The following is a 15,943-nucleotide window of genomic DNA, read 5'->3' as shown; positions in this document are numbered from 1 at the left end:
AAGGGGGCGTTGTTTTAAGGAAGTCAGTGAATGGTGGAAAGTTCCGACCCTTCACCTCTACTTCATCTCATTATCTGTAGCCGCTTTATCCTGTCCTACAGGGTCGCAGGCGAGCTGGATCCTATCCCAGCTGACTACGGGCGAAAGGCGGGGTTCACCCTGGACAAGTCGCCAGGTCATCACAGGGCTGACACATAGACACAGACAACCATTCACACTCACATTCACACCTACGCTCAATTTAGAGTCACCAGTTAACCTAACCTGCATGTCTTTGGACTGTGGGGGAAACCGGAGCACCCGGAGGAAACCCACGCGGACACGGGGAGAACATGCAAACTCCGCACAGAAAGGCCCTCGCCGGCCCCGGGGCTCGAACCCGGACCTTCTTGCTGTGAGGTGACAGCGCTAACCACTACACCACCGTGCCGCCCTCTTCACCTCTATGTGACTATTAATCATTACAGATTCACGTCAGTCGGGTCATGTGCTGTTTTTAACCTGAGGGTAAAGAGACCATCAAGTGATGAATCATTCCGGCGCACTCTGATGTTAAAACGCATGAAGGTCGGCAGGTCTGTAAACGTAACCGTGTGAACGTCAGTCAGCAAAAACTTATATTCAAAAAAAAACAAAAAAACTTTTAATTACATAGCCAGAGCAGACCACCACATCTGCATTTGGGACGCAGCCGCAGCCTCAGTGAGGTTCTGAACTCTTCTTCGGAGTATGAACACTCTTCACTGACAGTCCTTCAGCGTCCGAGACGCTGGACTCTTCGTCATCGTCATCATCAGTCTGCTCAGCGCTGTGGTACAGCATGAGCGCCTGAGTTTTGTGCGTGATGGTGATGGTGCACGGGCCCTGAGCCCACGGCTCTCCGTCCACCTGCATCGGCATGTGCGAGCTCTTCAGGACCAACTGCAGGATCAACACACACACCATAAACATCTTAACGAGCCATAAGGCATGATAACGATCACATGACCCCACGCTTGAGTCACCTGAGCAAAACAATTTACACACGACATGAAAGTGATTTTGCGGTTAAATTAGATCATCCAATCACACATCATGACATCATTCAGCTCAATGGAGCGAACACTTACCATTAAATACCTGTTTTATCTGCACAACACAACAGCCAGACAACACCTCTGTAACATAAGTGATTAAAGGAGCAGTGTGCCATATTTAGTGCCCTCTGCTCCCTGGGAATTTGCACTGACAGAACCCTGCTGCTGAAACATCTATATATAGAGAGTGTGCACATGACGTCACGTGATGTTTATCTGCCATCTTGGACGGCATGGCCGCGCATAGAACTTAGACGAACCCGTTCTAATTATCAAGTGTGTGGGAGTAGATCTTTCGAGAATGGTTATATCTTGTTCAGCATTTGGTTGTACCAATAGACAGGGCCAAAAGGAGGGCGTGTCATTTTATAGATTCCCCGCAGACGAGGAGAGACGCTGTTTTTAGTCACTGCACACTTTATTGGACCATTGGGGTCTTTTCAAAATATTAGTTAGAACTTGCTGTATAATTGTAGTCTACTGCACCACCTATCACCAAGCTGTGATCAGAGAAATATAACTGGTTTTCACATGGACGTGTAATATTAATGTTCTTAATCAGGGATGCAAACGACACGCCTTTTGGCGGATGCCGCCTTTTTCATGGCTGAATCGTGCAGATCCGATTTTTTTTTTAGGGGGGGGCGTTGGAGTGTCTGAATAATTTAATCAAAGTAAATTCTGTATTAAAATTACTAAATGAGCAAATGCCGTTACAGTCCATGAAACACAGGAAGTATGAGAAGAAAACAGTAAATCAGAAAGCTACGCACATTTGTGCAGCTTCCACGCAAACATGCGCAGCTTCCTGATTTACTGTTTTTCAGACAAAAACATACATATTTACAACCCTGTCATTATCTGGAACTGAGTTTAGATTTCGAACATTCTTACGATAAAACGTCCTGAATAGTCTCTTTATGATAAATGTCTTAATGCCACTTACCCGTGAGGTTATCAAGTAGACATTCTTCTTCGGAACCTTCCAGAGGTATAGTTGGGATACCCATCCCACAACAAAATATTTTATAAGCTTCCAGGCTCTTGTAAGCTTTGAGGGCTTTGCCAGTGTAACACGATTCACGATTAACAAGAAAACTGTAAATGTCATGGTAGGCCAGATCGGGCAAATCGCCGGCACCGCAGCTCCGAATTTCCCTGAACAAGGATTGCGGCAAGTTGTACGGATCTGCAATCCTCAACCTGGAACACTTTTCCACGTAACGCTGCCTCACGTCACCTTCAAGATGCTGAACAAACTTAGACAAGTTATCGCGCGATGTAGATGGGGTATTTTCCGAATTTTCTTGGGGATTACTCCCTGGATCCATTACGCTCGCGCAAGCTAAACAATCCTGAAGCCGTCCAATACGGCGGAGTAAACATGGACGGGTCACGTGACTGCACATCCTCTATAGACCCCTTTCACATGGCGTCACCGCGCCGCAAGATTTTGTTAGGTGCCATATTGGAAGACCAAGTACATGCACTTACAATATAAAACAAAGTACGAGCGAGAGTAAAGTGACACGATGGATGATGATTCTGGTTATGTGAGTACATTACCAGCTGCAGAAAGGGCACGGTATGTGGAGAAACTGGCTGTGATTGATGGGTTTGACCCATATGATAAGACTCGCAGCAAGGGAGAATGGAAACATGAGGAGGACCGGACACCAATTCTGCCATCTGTTTGCTACCCAGACATTGTAAACTATTTGTTGTTTACACCCAGTGCCTACACTCAGTGTTCGAACTATGCCGATATTTTCGGGGGGTCCCTTTTTTTTCCCTTGGGGGGGGGGGGTGCTTGCGCTTGTCTCGGAGCGCGGATCTCCAAACACATGAGAAGCCTCTCTTACGCACATATCACGCGGACTCCACACCTCCACACACGCATCGCATCTGAAGTCATAACTCATCAGGGGAAATCGTGTCCGCACTGGCATGTTCAAAAAACAACCTCGCGTCAACAATGATACCACACGCAAGAAAAAAAAAAAGAACAGTCAGGCTACTCAACAACCAACCTGGCAGCAGCGAGCAAGCCCCAAACCATCCTAAATTATTATTATTATTAAATTGTAGAAGTCTGGGAGGCTTGCTCCTCATACAGTTATCAACTTGGGGCCACTTTAGCATGTTTTAAATCTGAATTTCTTGCGTTTGCTTACCTCAAAGTGTCCGCAGATCCTGCACAGACTTATCCATTATATCCACAGTTTTTTGCCAAGTCTCACACAGGTTTCTTTCAAGTCTACTGTTGGGCCAATAAATCATAAATAAAACAGCTCAGATTTGTTTGTTTAAGTCGTTTGCCACTCCACTTTATTCTCGTGGGTTCACATACCGCTGCCGTTATTTCCCCCTAATCACGAGTTTGTTGGTCTTCCAAAATGGCGCAGGGTCTGTTTACTTCCGGTTTCGGGTGACGTCAGTGAAAGGGGTCTATATAACCAGCAAGTTGACTTTTTAGAAAGGGGGGGGGGGGGGGGGGGGGGGGGGTGTTTAAGGCTGATTACTTCTGTTCCAGCTGAGGGAGGAGCTAATTTCCAGGCCAGAAAAATGTTTAATCAAATGCCTGAAATGAATAAATTACTCAGCTCTACTCCACAATAATATTGCCAGTCACACATTTTCTAACTTTTTATATTTAAAATAATTGAGTGATTAATTTTGGCTTATTTAAAAAAAAAAATTACAAACTACTTCTTTAAATATGGCTAGCTAACTCAGGGGTTCTCAAACTTTTTGTAGTAAACATAAATTCCAGATAAATTCAAAATTTATAATTATAAATTCATAATAAGAATTAAATTAGTTAATTATTTAAATGTGCACAATAATATTTATTTATTCCACCCACAGAGCACATTATAACCAATCTGAGTTTATCAGAACCCATTCAAATCAAATAACCAGTTCAATAAGCTAACAGGAAGAACTTGGTAAATACCACGACCTCTCCCTCACACACACACACACACACACACACACACACACACTTCCTCACCCTCACAGTGTGTGCCTGGCCCAGTCGGACAGGGTTGGCGAGTTTGACCTGGATTTGAGCGCAATGGAACGATCCAAACACCCCGACCACCTCCAACAGCCCGTCATCGAGTCTGGACACACACAAAACACATTACTACAGAATATAGTACAAAGAATTTAACTTCAATTTGGAGTTAATTATTTGATTACAATAGAATGTACACTAACAAGCTAGTTAGTGGCTTAACACGTTTACTGTGATGTTTAGTTCCTGCATGTACCACACCGCTGATTGGTGGATTAGCCTGTTTATTCCACGGCTAGTTCACAGCGCGTCTACTAGTCTGTACGCTAACTGCATTCTTGTCAATAGATTATCTTAAGTAATTAATCAGCTTATGAAATATGAAACTGAAGATGAATGATCATCTTGTCCCTGTATGCACGTCATCATTTAACTAATTATGAATAAATTATCACCACCCAATCAGATTCACTCTGCTGAACTTTAGCCAGAGTTCATGTCTCTAGTTAGTGTACTGACTCAAGCATTAGCAACTGATGCTAGAACGGACAGCGTGTGACATTTCTAAAGGAAATGAAAAATGTTCATTCGGGCGTGGCTCGTTAAGGATCTTTTTTAGGACTGACCGTGTTGGAGGACACGGCTCGTCTCCCATCCCCTCCCACAGCCGGCAGCCTCCACCCCAGTAGCCGATATTGCACACGATGATGCCCTCCAGACTGGGCAACGGCACCCGCTCTCCATCCAGCTCCAACTGCAACACACACACACCAGTTAAACATTTACAGCCATGGAGACTGGAGAACACAGCTTCTGGTTTTATATCATATTGTATTTAACAATTCCATGAGCTCTAATGAAACCACCAAAGGGCTTATTTAAATCTTAGATATAATTTTATATTAAATTTAAACGTTGCAAACTTCAACTTGAATTACACTTGTAGAAACGCTCAATGTTTACCGCAGGCGTTTCTCCTTCAGCAGAAAAAGGAGCTACATATCTATTAGTTTCAGGAAAATAAATAACGACCATGCCCTTTGAAGTAAATTCTGTTCATCATTTCAGTCTGGAACAATACTTGGCATGGTTGCTGTGGGCATGACCTCCTATTTGCTGATGATGCTGCAATCACCACTCACTCAGCTGAAGAGCTCCAGCAGCTCATGGATCGCTTTAGCGCTGCCTGCCAAGACTTCGGACTTACCATCAGCCTGAAGAGAAAACAAGTCATGGGACAAGGGGTAGATTCACTGCCCCGCATCACAATTTCGAACCATGTGCTGGAAGTTGTTCATGAGTTTGTCTACCTCGGCTCTACCATCTCTGAGACCCTCTCTCTCGATTCAGAGCTGAGCAAGCGCATCAGTAAGGCAGCTACCACCATGTCAAGGCTAGCAAAGAGAGTCTGGTTAAACAAGAAACTTATGGAGCACACCAAGGTCAAAGTCTATAGTGCGTGCGTCCTGAGCACCCTCCTGTACGGTAGTGAGTCCTGGACTCTACGTAGCTGGCAGGAACGAATATTGGATGCCTTCCATATACGTTGCCTCAGACAGATACTAAACATCACTTGGCAGGACAAGATACTGAACAACGATGTCCTAAAGAGAGCTAAAATCCCAAGCATGTGTGTGTTGCTGAAGCAGAGTCGCCTGCGCTGGCTGGACCATGTTATGAGGATGGACGAGGGGCGAATCCCCAAAGATCTGCTGTATGGAGAGCTCGTCCAGGGAAAATGACCTTTAGGCAGACCCCTCTTGCGTTTTAAAGACACCTGTGTTGCCCCTTTTCCACCAAAGCAGTTCCAGGGCTGGTTCGGGGCCAGTGCTTAGTTTGGAACCGGGTTTTCTGTTTCCACTGACAAAGAACGGGCTCTGGGGCCAGAAAAACCGGTTCCAGGCTAGCACCAACTCTCTGCTGGGCCAGAGGAAAGAACCGCTTACGTCAGCGGGGGGGCAGAGTTGTTAAAACCAACAACAATCGCAAGACCGCGAAAGATCGCCATTTTTAAGCGACGAGAAGCAGCAGCTGTACAAACGCGAAGTCATCCATTATTATTGTTGTTGTTGCTGCTGCTTCTTCCGTGTTGTTTTTGCTTTGATATTCGCGCCAAGGTTTATACAAACGTAGCGACATAACTGACATATACAGCGACGTAACTGACGTGGCTTCCTTTAGCACCGCGAGCTATGGAAAAGCAAACTGGTTCTCAGCTGGCTCGCGAGTTGAACGAGTTGTGAACCAGCACCGGCCCCGAACCAGCCCTGGAACTGATTTGGTGGAAAAGAGGCACGCGTTTTTGCTTCAATATTCGCACCAAGGTTTATGCAAACGTAGCGACGTAACTGACATATACAGTGACGTAATGACATGGCTCCCCTTAGCACCATGAGCTATGGAAAAGCAAACTGGTTCTCAGCTGGCTCACAAGTTAAACGAGTTGTGAACCAGCACCAGCCCCGAACCAGCCCTGGAGGAAAAGGGGTATAAGAGAGACTTCAAGGCCATGGGGGTTGACATTGACTCATGGGAAACTCTGGCCTCTGAGAGATCTACCTGGAAGCGCACTCTACAGCAAGGCATCTCCAAGTTTGAAGAGAGGCGGGTTTTGCTTAATGAGACAAAAAGGCAGAAAAGAAAGGCCAGGAGTCAAATGTTAGAAGCCTCCACGTACATCTGCCAGCGGTGCGGAAAGGATTGCCATTCCTGCGTTGGCCTCTGCAGCCACTCCAAATGCTGCAAGACTCCTACTGCGTGAAACCCATCGTCTTTTGAGACCGACAGGTGCCTACTACTATGTGGGCGTGTCCTGCTTTACTATGTGGGCGTGTCCTGCTTTGAAAAGTGCACTTTCCTGTTCCTGTACAGTTTCTGTTTCTGAACAGTGTGGTGGGTTTGCACCATTTCTGCACTTTCACCTCATTTAGAATGAGAAGTTGTTCACATGACTGATCTCAATCACAAGCCAAAAATAACCCGAGGCTGATTTCTACTTGATGCTGACTCAGTGGACGTGGACTCAAGACGGACACCGCGTGCATCACTGATGTAAAACAGTGGAGGCACACGGTGTCCCCAGCTGAGTCAACAAACTAACGTGTCTCAAATATCACAGCATGTACTGTGTTCGAGATTAAGTAAACTAACTGGTTTTTACCTCCGCCAAGGAGGGTATGTTTTCAGTAGCGTTGGTTTGTCTGTTTGTTGGTTTGTCTGTTAGCAACATTACGGATAAAGTTATGAACGGATTGCTCTGAAATTTTTTCCAGAGGTGTGACTGGGCACAAGTAACAATCCATTAAATTTTGGCGGTGATCCGGATCACCTTCTGGATCCTGGATTTTTTTAAAGGCTTCTTGGCGGAGGTCTGCGCTGTCCGAGTGCTTTTCTAGTTCTGATTACAGTCAGTGTTAGAATTTTAAAAACCTCTTAAACCTACCAAAACAGCCGTTTTGAGTTCCAGTCTTCTGGAGTTTCTTTTCAGGTCAGACTTTTTGATTTGAAACAAAACTCAGTGACAACAATCAGAAAGTTCTGGAGCTGTGCACGAAATCAGTAAATCTCACAGGCGGCTTGGAAACCAGATGAACAGCTCTGGTGTGATGCGCCATCTAGTGGACACCGTATTTAATCCTCCAGATGTGCATGAGATACCGCAGTGAGTGCGTGAACAATGACGCTTGCGAATCAGCTGTGAAAGTGAAGTACGTTTGTGCTTTGTGTGACTGAGACCACGGAAATCTTCACCTCAATCCTTTTGTCCAAGTCTTTACATTCCTGCACCAGACAGTCTTTGGTTCCATAGAGAAAATACACCGCCTGAGAGATGACACACACACACACGTATAAGTAAACAATATATTAATACATAATTAAAATGAACACTATTATATTCCCAGACCTTGTTGATGATGCGGCTGGAGAAGAAGGACGGCGTCTTTTCTCGGTGCGTGTGAAAGTTCAGGGCCATCAGAGCGTCTGGACCCACAGAGAAATAATTATTCATGGACAAAACCTGTCGAGACATCGAGCCACGTGAGGTCACGTTATGCTACTCAGTAACGGAGATGCAGAACGTGTGTAATGCGGAGGTGCTCTGACCTTTGGCTTGCGGAAGTAGTTTCCTTTGGAGACGACTTGAACTTTCCATCTGAAGTGTGAACACAGTTCAATACAATACAGTTAAATTACACAAGAAAGACGTTTTCGTCCTGCTGGATATCAGAGCAGCTTTCAAAACAGATCGATAAACTGATTATTTCCTGAGGTTGCAACTTCTGTACCGCTAAAGCTTGATGCATTTGAGATACACACTTGGAGAAAACATGGACGCTTCATTGAAAGCGTGTTTTGGTTGCCAGCAAACTGTACAAATCAATCAGTGCTATAAATTTAACCAAATAATATAGTCATATAGCGACAACACCGTCCTGAGCTTCCAAGTAGGAATTCCAAGTTGAGAGGAGCCTTCTTTGGCATGTTCCTAATCGGAATTCAGAAATTATGAGCTTTAGTTGAACCCTGGATTAAACACGGTGTCCCACAGGGCTCAGTTTCAGGACTGCTGAGGTTTTTTTTTTTGTTTAGTTTTTTTTTTTTAAATTGGTTTGTGCTACTACACAGAGATTTAAAGGAGAACTGAAGGCAAATTTTTTTATCATCAAAATTCTATTTATGTCATTTTATTATATACAGGAATGCATTTTTGATCGCTATTTTGTCGCTGCTATAGCAAGTTCTGAGTGTTTGAAATATGCTCTGTAATATATCAGTCCATATGTCAAAGCAATGGCCGTAAACGAGATTCGTTGAGACCTGTGCGAGACATCGTAGGACGGAAGTAAAACGTACAGCGGAAATCAAAGTGACCGACATCTGCTAACGTTGTCAAAAGACGCACGCGCCCTCTTCCGAATGCTGACGTAATCAAGCTGGAAGTTTTGTGTTTGATAGCAATCAGGAAAGTTTGAAAAAAGTAGGCAGTAATCGTCATTTAAACTCAATTTTGTGCAATATTTCGTTTGGAAAACGGTTTTCAAAATGGCGGCACCGAAATATGCTGTTCCTCAGACCTGCCTGATCCATCTGGTGCCCTGTGTCTGGTTGGAGTCTCATCGCATCGCTCCTGTGGAGGACGGCCCCATACTAGAGTCCTGCACTGGGTCGGGTACCCACGGGTATGGCCAAATAGTTGCTGAAATGGGCGGGTTTTTAACGATCTGGAATTTTACGGGCAGGTAGTGATTACACACGGGCGGGTATCAGATGCATCAAAACTGTAATAGGCCTATATATTCACAGTATAAATTAAACTCTCTCTCTCTCTCTCTAATATATATATGCGTGCGGCACGGTGGTGTAGTGGTTAGCACTGTCGCCTCACAGCAAGAAGGTCCGGGTTCAAGCCCCGTGGCCGGCGAGGGCCTTTCTGTGTGGAGTTTGCATGTTCTCCCCGTGTCCGCGTGGGTTTCCTCCGGGTGCTCCGGTTTCCCCCACAGTCCAAAGACATGCAGGTTAGGTTAACTGGTGACTCTAAATTGAGCGTAGGTGTGAATGTGAGTGTGAATGGTTGTCTGTGTCTATGTGTCAGCCCTGTGATGACCTGGCGACTTGTCCAGGGTGAACCCCGCCTTTCGCCCGTAGTCAGCTGGGATAGGATCCAGCTCGCCTGCGACCCTGTAGAACAGGATAAAGCGGCTACAGATAATGAGATGAGATATATATATTTATTTATTTCATTATCATGTACAAATGGCCATAATCACAATGTGCTCAGTAGGCCGCTACAATATTTAACGTATAGCCTACCCTACATCACTAAACCCCGACCGCTGCAAATTTCTAGCATCAGGCATCGGCATGTCGGATGAGATAAAACTGAAGTTGGCTAAGGGTACATGTAAAATAGTTAACAATGATTCTTCCAGGGCGAAGTCTGAAATTTGGAATAGATTTGGCTTGATAGCTGATGAAGACAACAACACGGTGACTGGATATGCAGCTTGTAAAGCATGTTACAAAACCCTCGCGTATGACAGTCAGAAACTGGGGACGTCTTCCCTGAGGAAACGTGCCGAGATCTGCACAAGGACGACAACCACAGGTGCCACCAGCAGCTCAACAATCGAATGTTTTTTTCCCCAAAGCTACAAACCTCCAAGGAGGGAGGACAAGGAGACCATAGTGCAGTTGGCTGTGAATTTTGTGAGTCGGGACATTAGGTCCTTTGAGACAGTAAGTGGCGTTGGATTTTTGGAATTGGCTCAGGGTTTAATCAATGTCGGAGCGCGGGCAGGTGCAGTGGATGCACAACAACTTTTGCCCGAGCCAACCACTGTCTCTCGTAGACTTAAGAAGTGTGCCAATGACACCAGACAAAGCATTACTGCTGAGCTAAGGTCACAAATGACTGACTGTAACGGGGCTGTTACGCTTGATTTCTGGACTGATGATTTCCGAAAAGTAGGCTCGCTCTGTGTGACCATACATTACATTAACAGAGATTGGGTGCTGAAGGAGTGAGTACTTTGCACTGCGGAATGGGACAGCACGTTACGCAAAACAGCCGACAACATTAGGCCAGCTTTAATCCATGCACTCCGTAAATTCGGACTTGGAGTTTTTTCCTAAACTGGTGTATGTAACTGACAAAGGCTCAAACATTGTTGCTGCTCTCCGTACAGTCACCAGGTTGAATTGCACAGCGCATACCCTGAACACAGTACCGCATACCACACTTGGAAAACACACAGATGAAGATGAGTTTGGTGAAGAGATTTCTGGATTCACTGAGTCTGCCAAATCGCTCCTGACTTATTTTAAGCAGTCACACCTCCAGCGTCGTCTGGAGAAAAACGCTGAAAGCATCCGTGGAAACACGGTGGAACTCGCTCCACACAATGCTTGACTCAATCAGCAGCCAGTACGAGGCCATCCATGTTCTCTTAGAGGAGCGAGGAGAAGAAGACCGTTTGACCCCCATTAGCAAGGAGACTTTGCACGAAATTGTGGCTTTTTTGGCACGATTCAAAGACGCAACCAAAGCCTTAGAAGCCTCCAAAACTCCCACCCTTCACTTGACAGCTGTGTGGTTGGAGCGCCTAAGACGTCACCTACAGCAGTGTTCGACTGACAGCATGACATTGTCATCGCTGAAGGAAAAAAGTCTCAAGGTCCTTGATGAGAAATTTCAACTACACCCCCTGCACAAACTGGCTATGTTTTTACACCCAAAATTGAAAAGCCTGAAGCTGCTGCCCAGTGGGTCTGACGTAATCCGAGTTCACAATGAAGCTCGGCATCTTGTGGAAGGCTGTAGTTCATACATAGGCCTATTTGTTTTTTAGTATGAACAAGTAGATTTTAATTTTCATCACATTTATTATTGTTTCTATTTTAACAGAGCTCCGTGAGAAACACAACACCACACCGGGCCACAGCACCGCCGTTGTGAACCAAGCGGCGAAAAGACCCCGTCTGTCTCCATCTGATCATTTATCCGATGTGGAGGATTCCAGCGATGACACCGAGCCGAACGAAGATGAAGTTTCAGCATACATTGAACTCAAGCCACCTAAAGGGGATTCCTTCGACGTCCTTTTGTGGTGGAAAGAACATGAAAAGGATTTCCCCAACTTGGCAATGATTGCGCGAGGTGTTCTCTCAGTCCCTGCATCCAGCGCTGCGAGTGAGAGAGACTTTTCCTCTGCTGGATTTGTGATCCAAGAACGCAGAACGCAGCTCAAACCTGGGACTGTGGACAATATACTGTTCCTTCACAGTAACCTTGGAGCAAATTAAGGCAGGCCTACATCTGCTATCTGATTTTATTTTGCTTTAAACTGGCTTTTTTTTTCCATTTTCCGTTGTGTTATTTAGGGCTCCGGTACAGGAAATGCCCGTGTTTACCGTTACTTTTACTACGAAAATCTGAAAGAAAAGAGGAACAAATTGAGTGTATTTTTCCATACCGTCACGCTGTTTTTCATTGAGAAGCACATCGAAAAAATTAAGTGCTCTATTAGAATGCTTTAAATTGTGTGTTTTTTCGCGGGCACGGGTGGGTAACGGGTGGGATGTTAACAGGTCCGGGCGGGTGCGGATTTAACTTTGATATAATCACGGGTTAATGGGTGGGTCCGGTGCTGTACTGTGCGGATGTGGGTGGGTGCGGATCTCAAAAAATGGACCTGTGCAGGACTCTGCCCCATACGGACAGTTGAAAGTCGCACCTGGAAGACGCTCTGGACTCTTATGGCCCTCTTCCACTACCCTTTTTCAGCTCACTTCAGCTCGCTTCAGCCCGACACGGCTCGCGTTTCGACTACCAAAAACCAGCACGACTCAGCTCGTTTCAGCCCTGCTTAGCCCCTAAAACTCGCACCGTTTTGGAGTGGGGCTGAAGCGAGCCAAACCGTGCCGACTGAGGCTGGAGGCGTGAGCAGACACTCCCCTGTGCACTGATTGGTGAGGAGGCGTGTCCTCACATGCCCACACACGCCCCGCGAGCGCGCTGGGATCTGTAAACACCGCAAACCCGGAAGAAGAATAATTACGAATTACGAGAATTTCTGAAGCCTTCTGCGCCTCGCCTCATCTATACGCTCTTGCCAGTATCTGTTGGCGTTGTCGGTGACAACAAGCCACAGCACCGAGACCAGCAACACTAACGACTCCATGTCCTCCATGTTTATTGTTTACTATTCGGGTCGTGAGACTACCGCTGAAAAGCTCACTGAATCAGTGACATACAGAGCATCGTGGACGAGTTCGCGGAGCGCAAGGCTCGCCGTATGCCCTTCAAATAATGCGCGCAGTAGGCTATTGATGTTTTATTATGAGCCATGTACAGTATCCTAATGTTTTTTGTTTCTGAGTTACATGTTCGTTTGAAGGACTTAATGTACAAAATAACATAGTTGCACCCCGTAGTGTTGAAATTGGTAAACACAGTGCATTCAGTGAGGTTTGCACCGCCCTCCTTTTATTTCTGACTCTTCCTGTCACCACTCTGAGCGCTCATTCGTATGCCCTTCAAATAATGTGCGCAGTATAGGCTATTGATGTTTTATTATGAGCCATGTACAGTATCCTAATGTTTTTTGTTTCTGAGTTACATGTTCGTTTGAAGGACTTGATGTACTAAATAACATAGTTGCACCCGGTAGTGTTGAAATTGGTAAACACCGCAGTTGCGGACATTTTGTAGCCTAAAATGATGTTATGATAAGCTTTAATAAAGGGCCCGGTCATTTGCCCCGCCCCCGGCCCGGCTCTGACTTGTTCCGCCACTATCACTGATGTCACTGTTTGCGCTGCTTAACGACATCACGTGACGTCCACCCACTTTCACTAACTCCACCCAATGTGTCCACCCACTTCCAGCCAGCACGGTTCAGCGCGGTTGTAGTCGAAATGCAACTTCAATAGCCCCGCTCAGCCCGACTCAGCTCGACTCGGCACGGCACGGCTCAGCCGCGTTTGTAGTGGAAAAGCGGCATTACAGTAATGCTTTTATGGCTGAGGACTACAGTTGACTTGCTAACTTTAGGACTGCAGTTGTCATGAACAGTTTTGCACTCAAGTTTCCATCAATGAAGAGTTTATAACATCAACGAAAACGGTTAAAACTGTTAATGTTATCGTCATGTTGTCTGTTATCACCCAAATGAGGATGGGTTCCCTTTTGAGTCTGGTTCCTCTCGAGGTTTCTTCCTCATGTTGTCTGAGGGAGTTTTTCCTTGCCACCGTCGCCACAGGCTTCATCATTGGGGATAGATTAGGGATAAAATTGGCTCATATTTAAAATCATTCAAATTCTGTAAAGCTGCTTTGCGACAATGTCTATTGTTAAAAGCGCTATACAAATAAACTTGAGTTGACACCTGGCTGACACGTCACGCTTTGAAGTCTCGCACAAGTCTTGTGAAGATCGCGCAGATAAGCGACGCCTGCCGTGGACCAAACGAACTAAATTCAACACGGCTAAAAACCGAACAGGCTGATAAGTAGAATATTTAATTGTGATTAGTTGCTAATATGAGTCACGATATAAAGTTACTAAAACCAAAAACATAATTGAATAATACGTCAATTAAGAAATAAAGCAAGTTTAAAAATGACTTCAGTTCTCCTTTAATATGTGCACAGGCACAAATTCAGAAAAATATCTGGTTATGTGTGTGTGTGTGTGTGTGAAATTTTGTCACCATTGCCAATTTTAAAGTGTTTGGTATTTAAAAAACAAAAAAACAAAACAGGCAAATAAAAGAATTGTGTTCAGGTGCATGATTAGCGCCCTCTAGTGTTCCATACAAGCGCTACATTTCTTACCAGTGTGATTCTCCTTGATAAACATGTGGAACTTTTATACAGGATGATTTATGAATTAAGCGAGATGTCATATTAAAGACATTATATTCAGTATTATTCTCTCGTTACGTCTATAAACTCTAGAAGTGTATATAGACACGCGTCTCGGCGAGTGTGTACACTGACCTGTCCATCTTGACCAGTTCAGCCTCCAGAATGTTCCTGATCACCTGCTCGATAGGAATCTCACCGGCGTAACCCGAACCCCAGCCCAGAGAGTTGGACAGGTCGTTCCCCGTCCCGAGAGGGAGGATGGTCACACGGGGGATGAACTGATCCTGACCCTGACCAGAGACAGACACAACGGATCCTTAAAAACACTTCCGTCATTATCAGGTGTTTTTCCGTTAATCTTCTGAGCAGGTAGAACCAGCGCTAGAAAATTTCCCTAATAATACATAGTCATAATTAACTGTGGGGGGAAAAAATAAAAACAGAAAGTAAAATATTTACATTTTTAATGTCAATTTTATAAACCATTTTCACACATTGAGTGTGTTAAAGTGCACATCACGGGTAAATTCAGGAGAAAGATCAATGTAATTCTCCTGTTTTATATTAAACTTTGGTCAAATATCTGTAACATTCTGCATTTTGTGCAATTTTTTTACCTTGCGCAATACCAGAAAAATTCAGTTGAAATCAAGCCATTTGAGGTGAATTGGTCCGCCTCTGAAAAAACTTAGCATTTGGATTTCCCGGGAAACATTGATTTTCGTGACGTCGCGTGCGGGACACCTCCTTCTGAATCCTACGTCAGCGCTGGTTTGTTTGAGAAAACGACCTGGTGGTTTTCTGCAAATTTCTTCAACATTATCGCGTAATTATTAAAATGGTTAACAGATGTATCGTAGGAGGGTGTAGCAACACCAATCTTGATGGGATTAGTACTCATCGTTTCCCAAAAGACCGGACAATGAGAGAGAAATGGGAGCGCTTGGTCTACACAGGCTGTTCACTGAAACCGTGCAAATCTCGCGCAGCCTGCTGGCGCTTCCGCAGGTAACGTCACGAATCTGGCTCCAGACTCCCTTGGGATTTTTCCAGACGCGTTTTGTTATTTTATTTTTTTCTGCTGTAGACAGATGGCCTTGTGCAAAATTACCCTTCTGGATGAGTGTGTAAAGGGACATACTTTCAGATAAAAAACAAAACAAAACACGGAATTGGTCCAGAATATGCACTTTAAAGTCTCACAGAAGATTTCAGGTGTATTTTTTCACCCATTACAGCCTGTCAAATCTGTTGGCGTCACCAAACAGGAAGTGAGCTCATATCCTGGCCAATCTTTGGTCACCTGACATGAAACTAGTTGCGAGTGCATACAGTCATGCTTTTGACAAAATGACATGACGTTTCCATGGCAACTCTACCCTGCTGGGATGCTCAGGCTCTTCATTCCTGTTTGGTTTTATAATTGTTAAACATACGTATTAAGGTGAACATTAGTATTAATTTGTTCGGCTCTTGATCT

The 15,943-nt window shown here is 44.9% G+C and overlaps 1 protein-coding gene across 1 annotated transcript in view; it reads right to left on the bottom strand.

The window, feature by feature from the left end:
• Window positions 1–297: 297 nt before the first annotated feature.
• Window positions 298–15,943, bottom strand: part of dgke (diacylglycerol kinase, epsilon) — an 18,429-nt gene continuing 2,783 nt past the window's right edge. The window contains exons 5-11 of the mRNA XM_060918590.1: window positions 14,596–14,753; window positions 8,200–8,248; window positions 8,000–8,113; window positions 7,846–7,917; window positions 4,722–4,849; window positions 4,090–4,201; window positions 298–921 (exon numbers count right to left, since the gene is read on the bottom strand). Coding sequence (XP_060774573.1) covers window positions 700–921; window positions 4,090–4,201; window positions 4,722–4,849; window positions 7,846–7,917; window positions 8,000–8,113; window positions 8,200–8,248; window positions 14,596–14,753 — 855 coding nt within the window. The 3' untranslated portion in view covers window positions 298–699. The remainder of the gene's footprint in view (window positions 922–4,089; window positions 4,202–4,721; window positions 4,850–7,845; window positions 7,918–7,999; window positions 8,114–8,199; window positions 8,249–14,595; window positions 14,754–15,943) is intronic.

The sequence above is a fragment of the Neoarius graeffei genome, chromosome 4, assembly GCF_027579695.1.
Source record: "Neoarius graeffei isolate fNeoGra1 chromosome 4, fNeoGra1.pri, whole genome shotgun sequence".
Taxonomy (NCBI): Eukaryota; Metazoa; Chordata; class Actinopteri; order Siluriformes; family Ariidae; genus Neoarius; species Neoarius graeffei.
The sequence above is the reverse complement of the archived record's forward strand: the minus strand, read 5'-3'. Positions and strand labels throughout refer to the sequence as shown.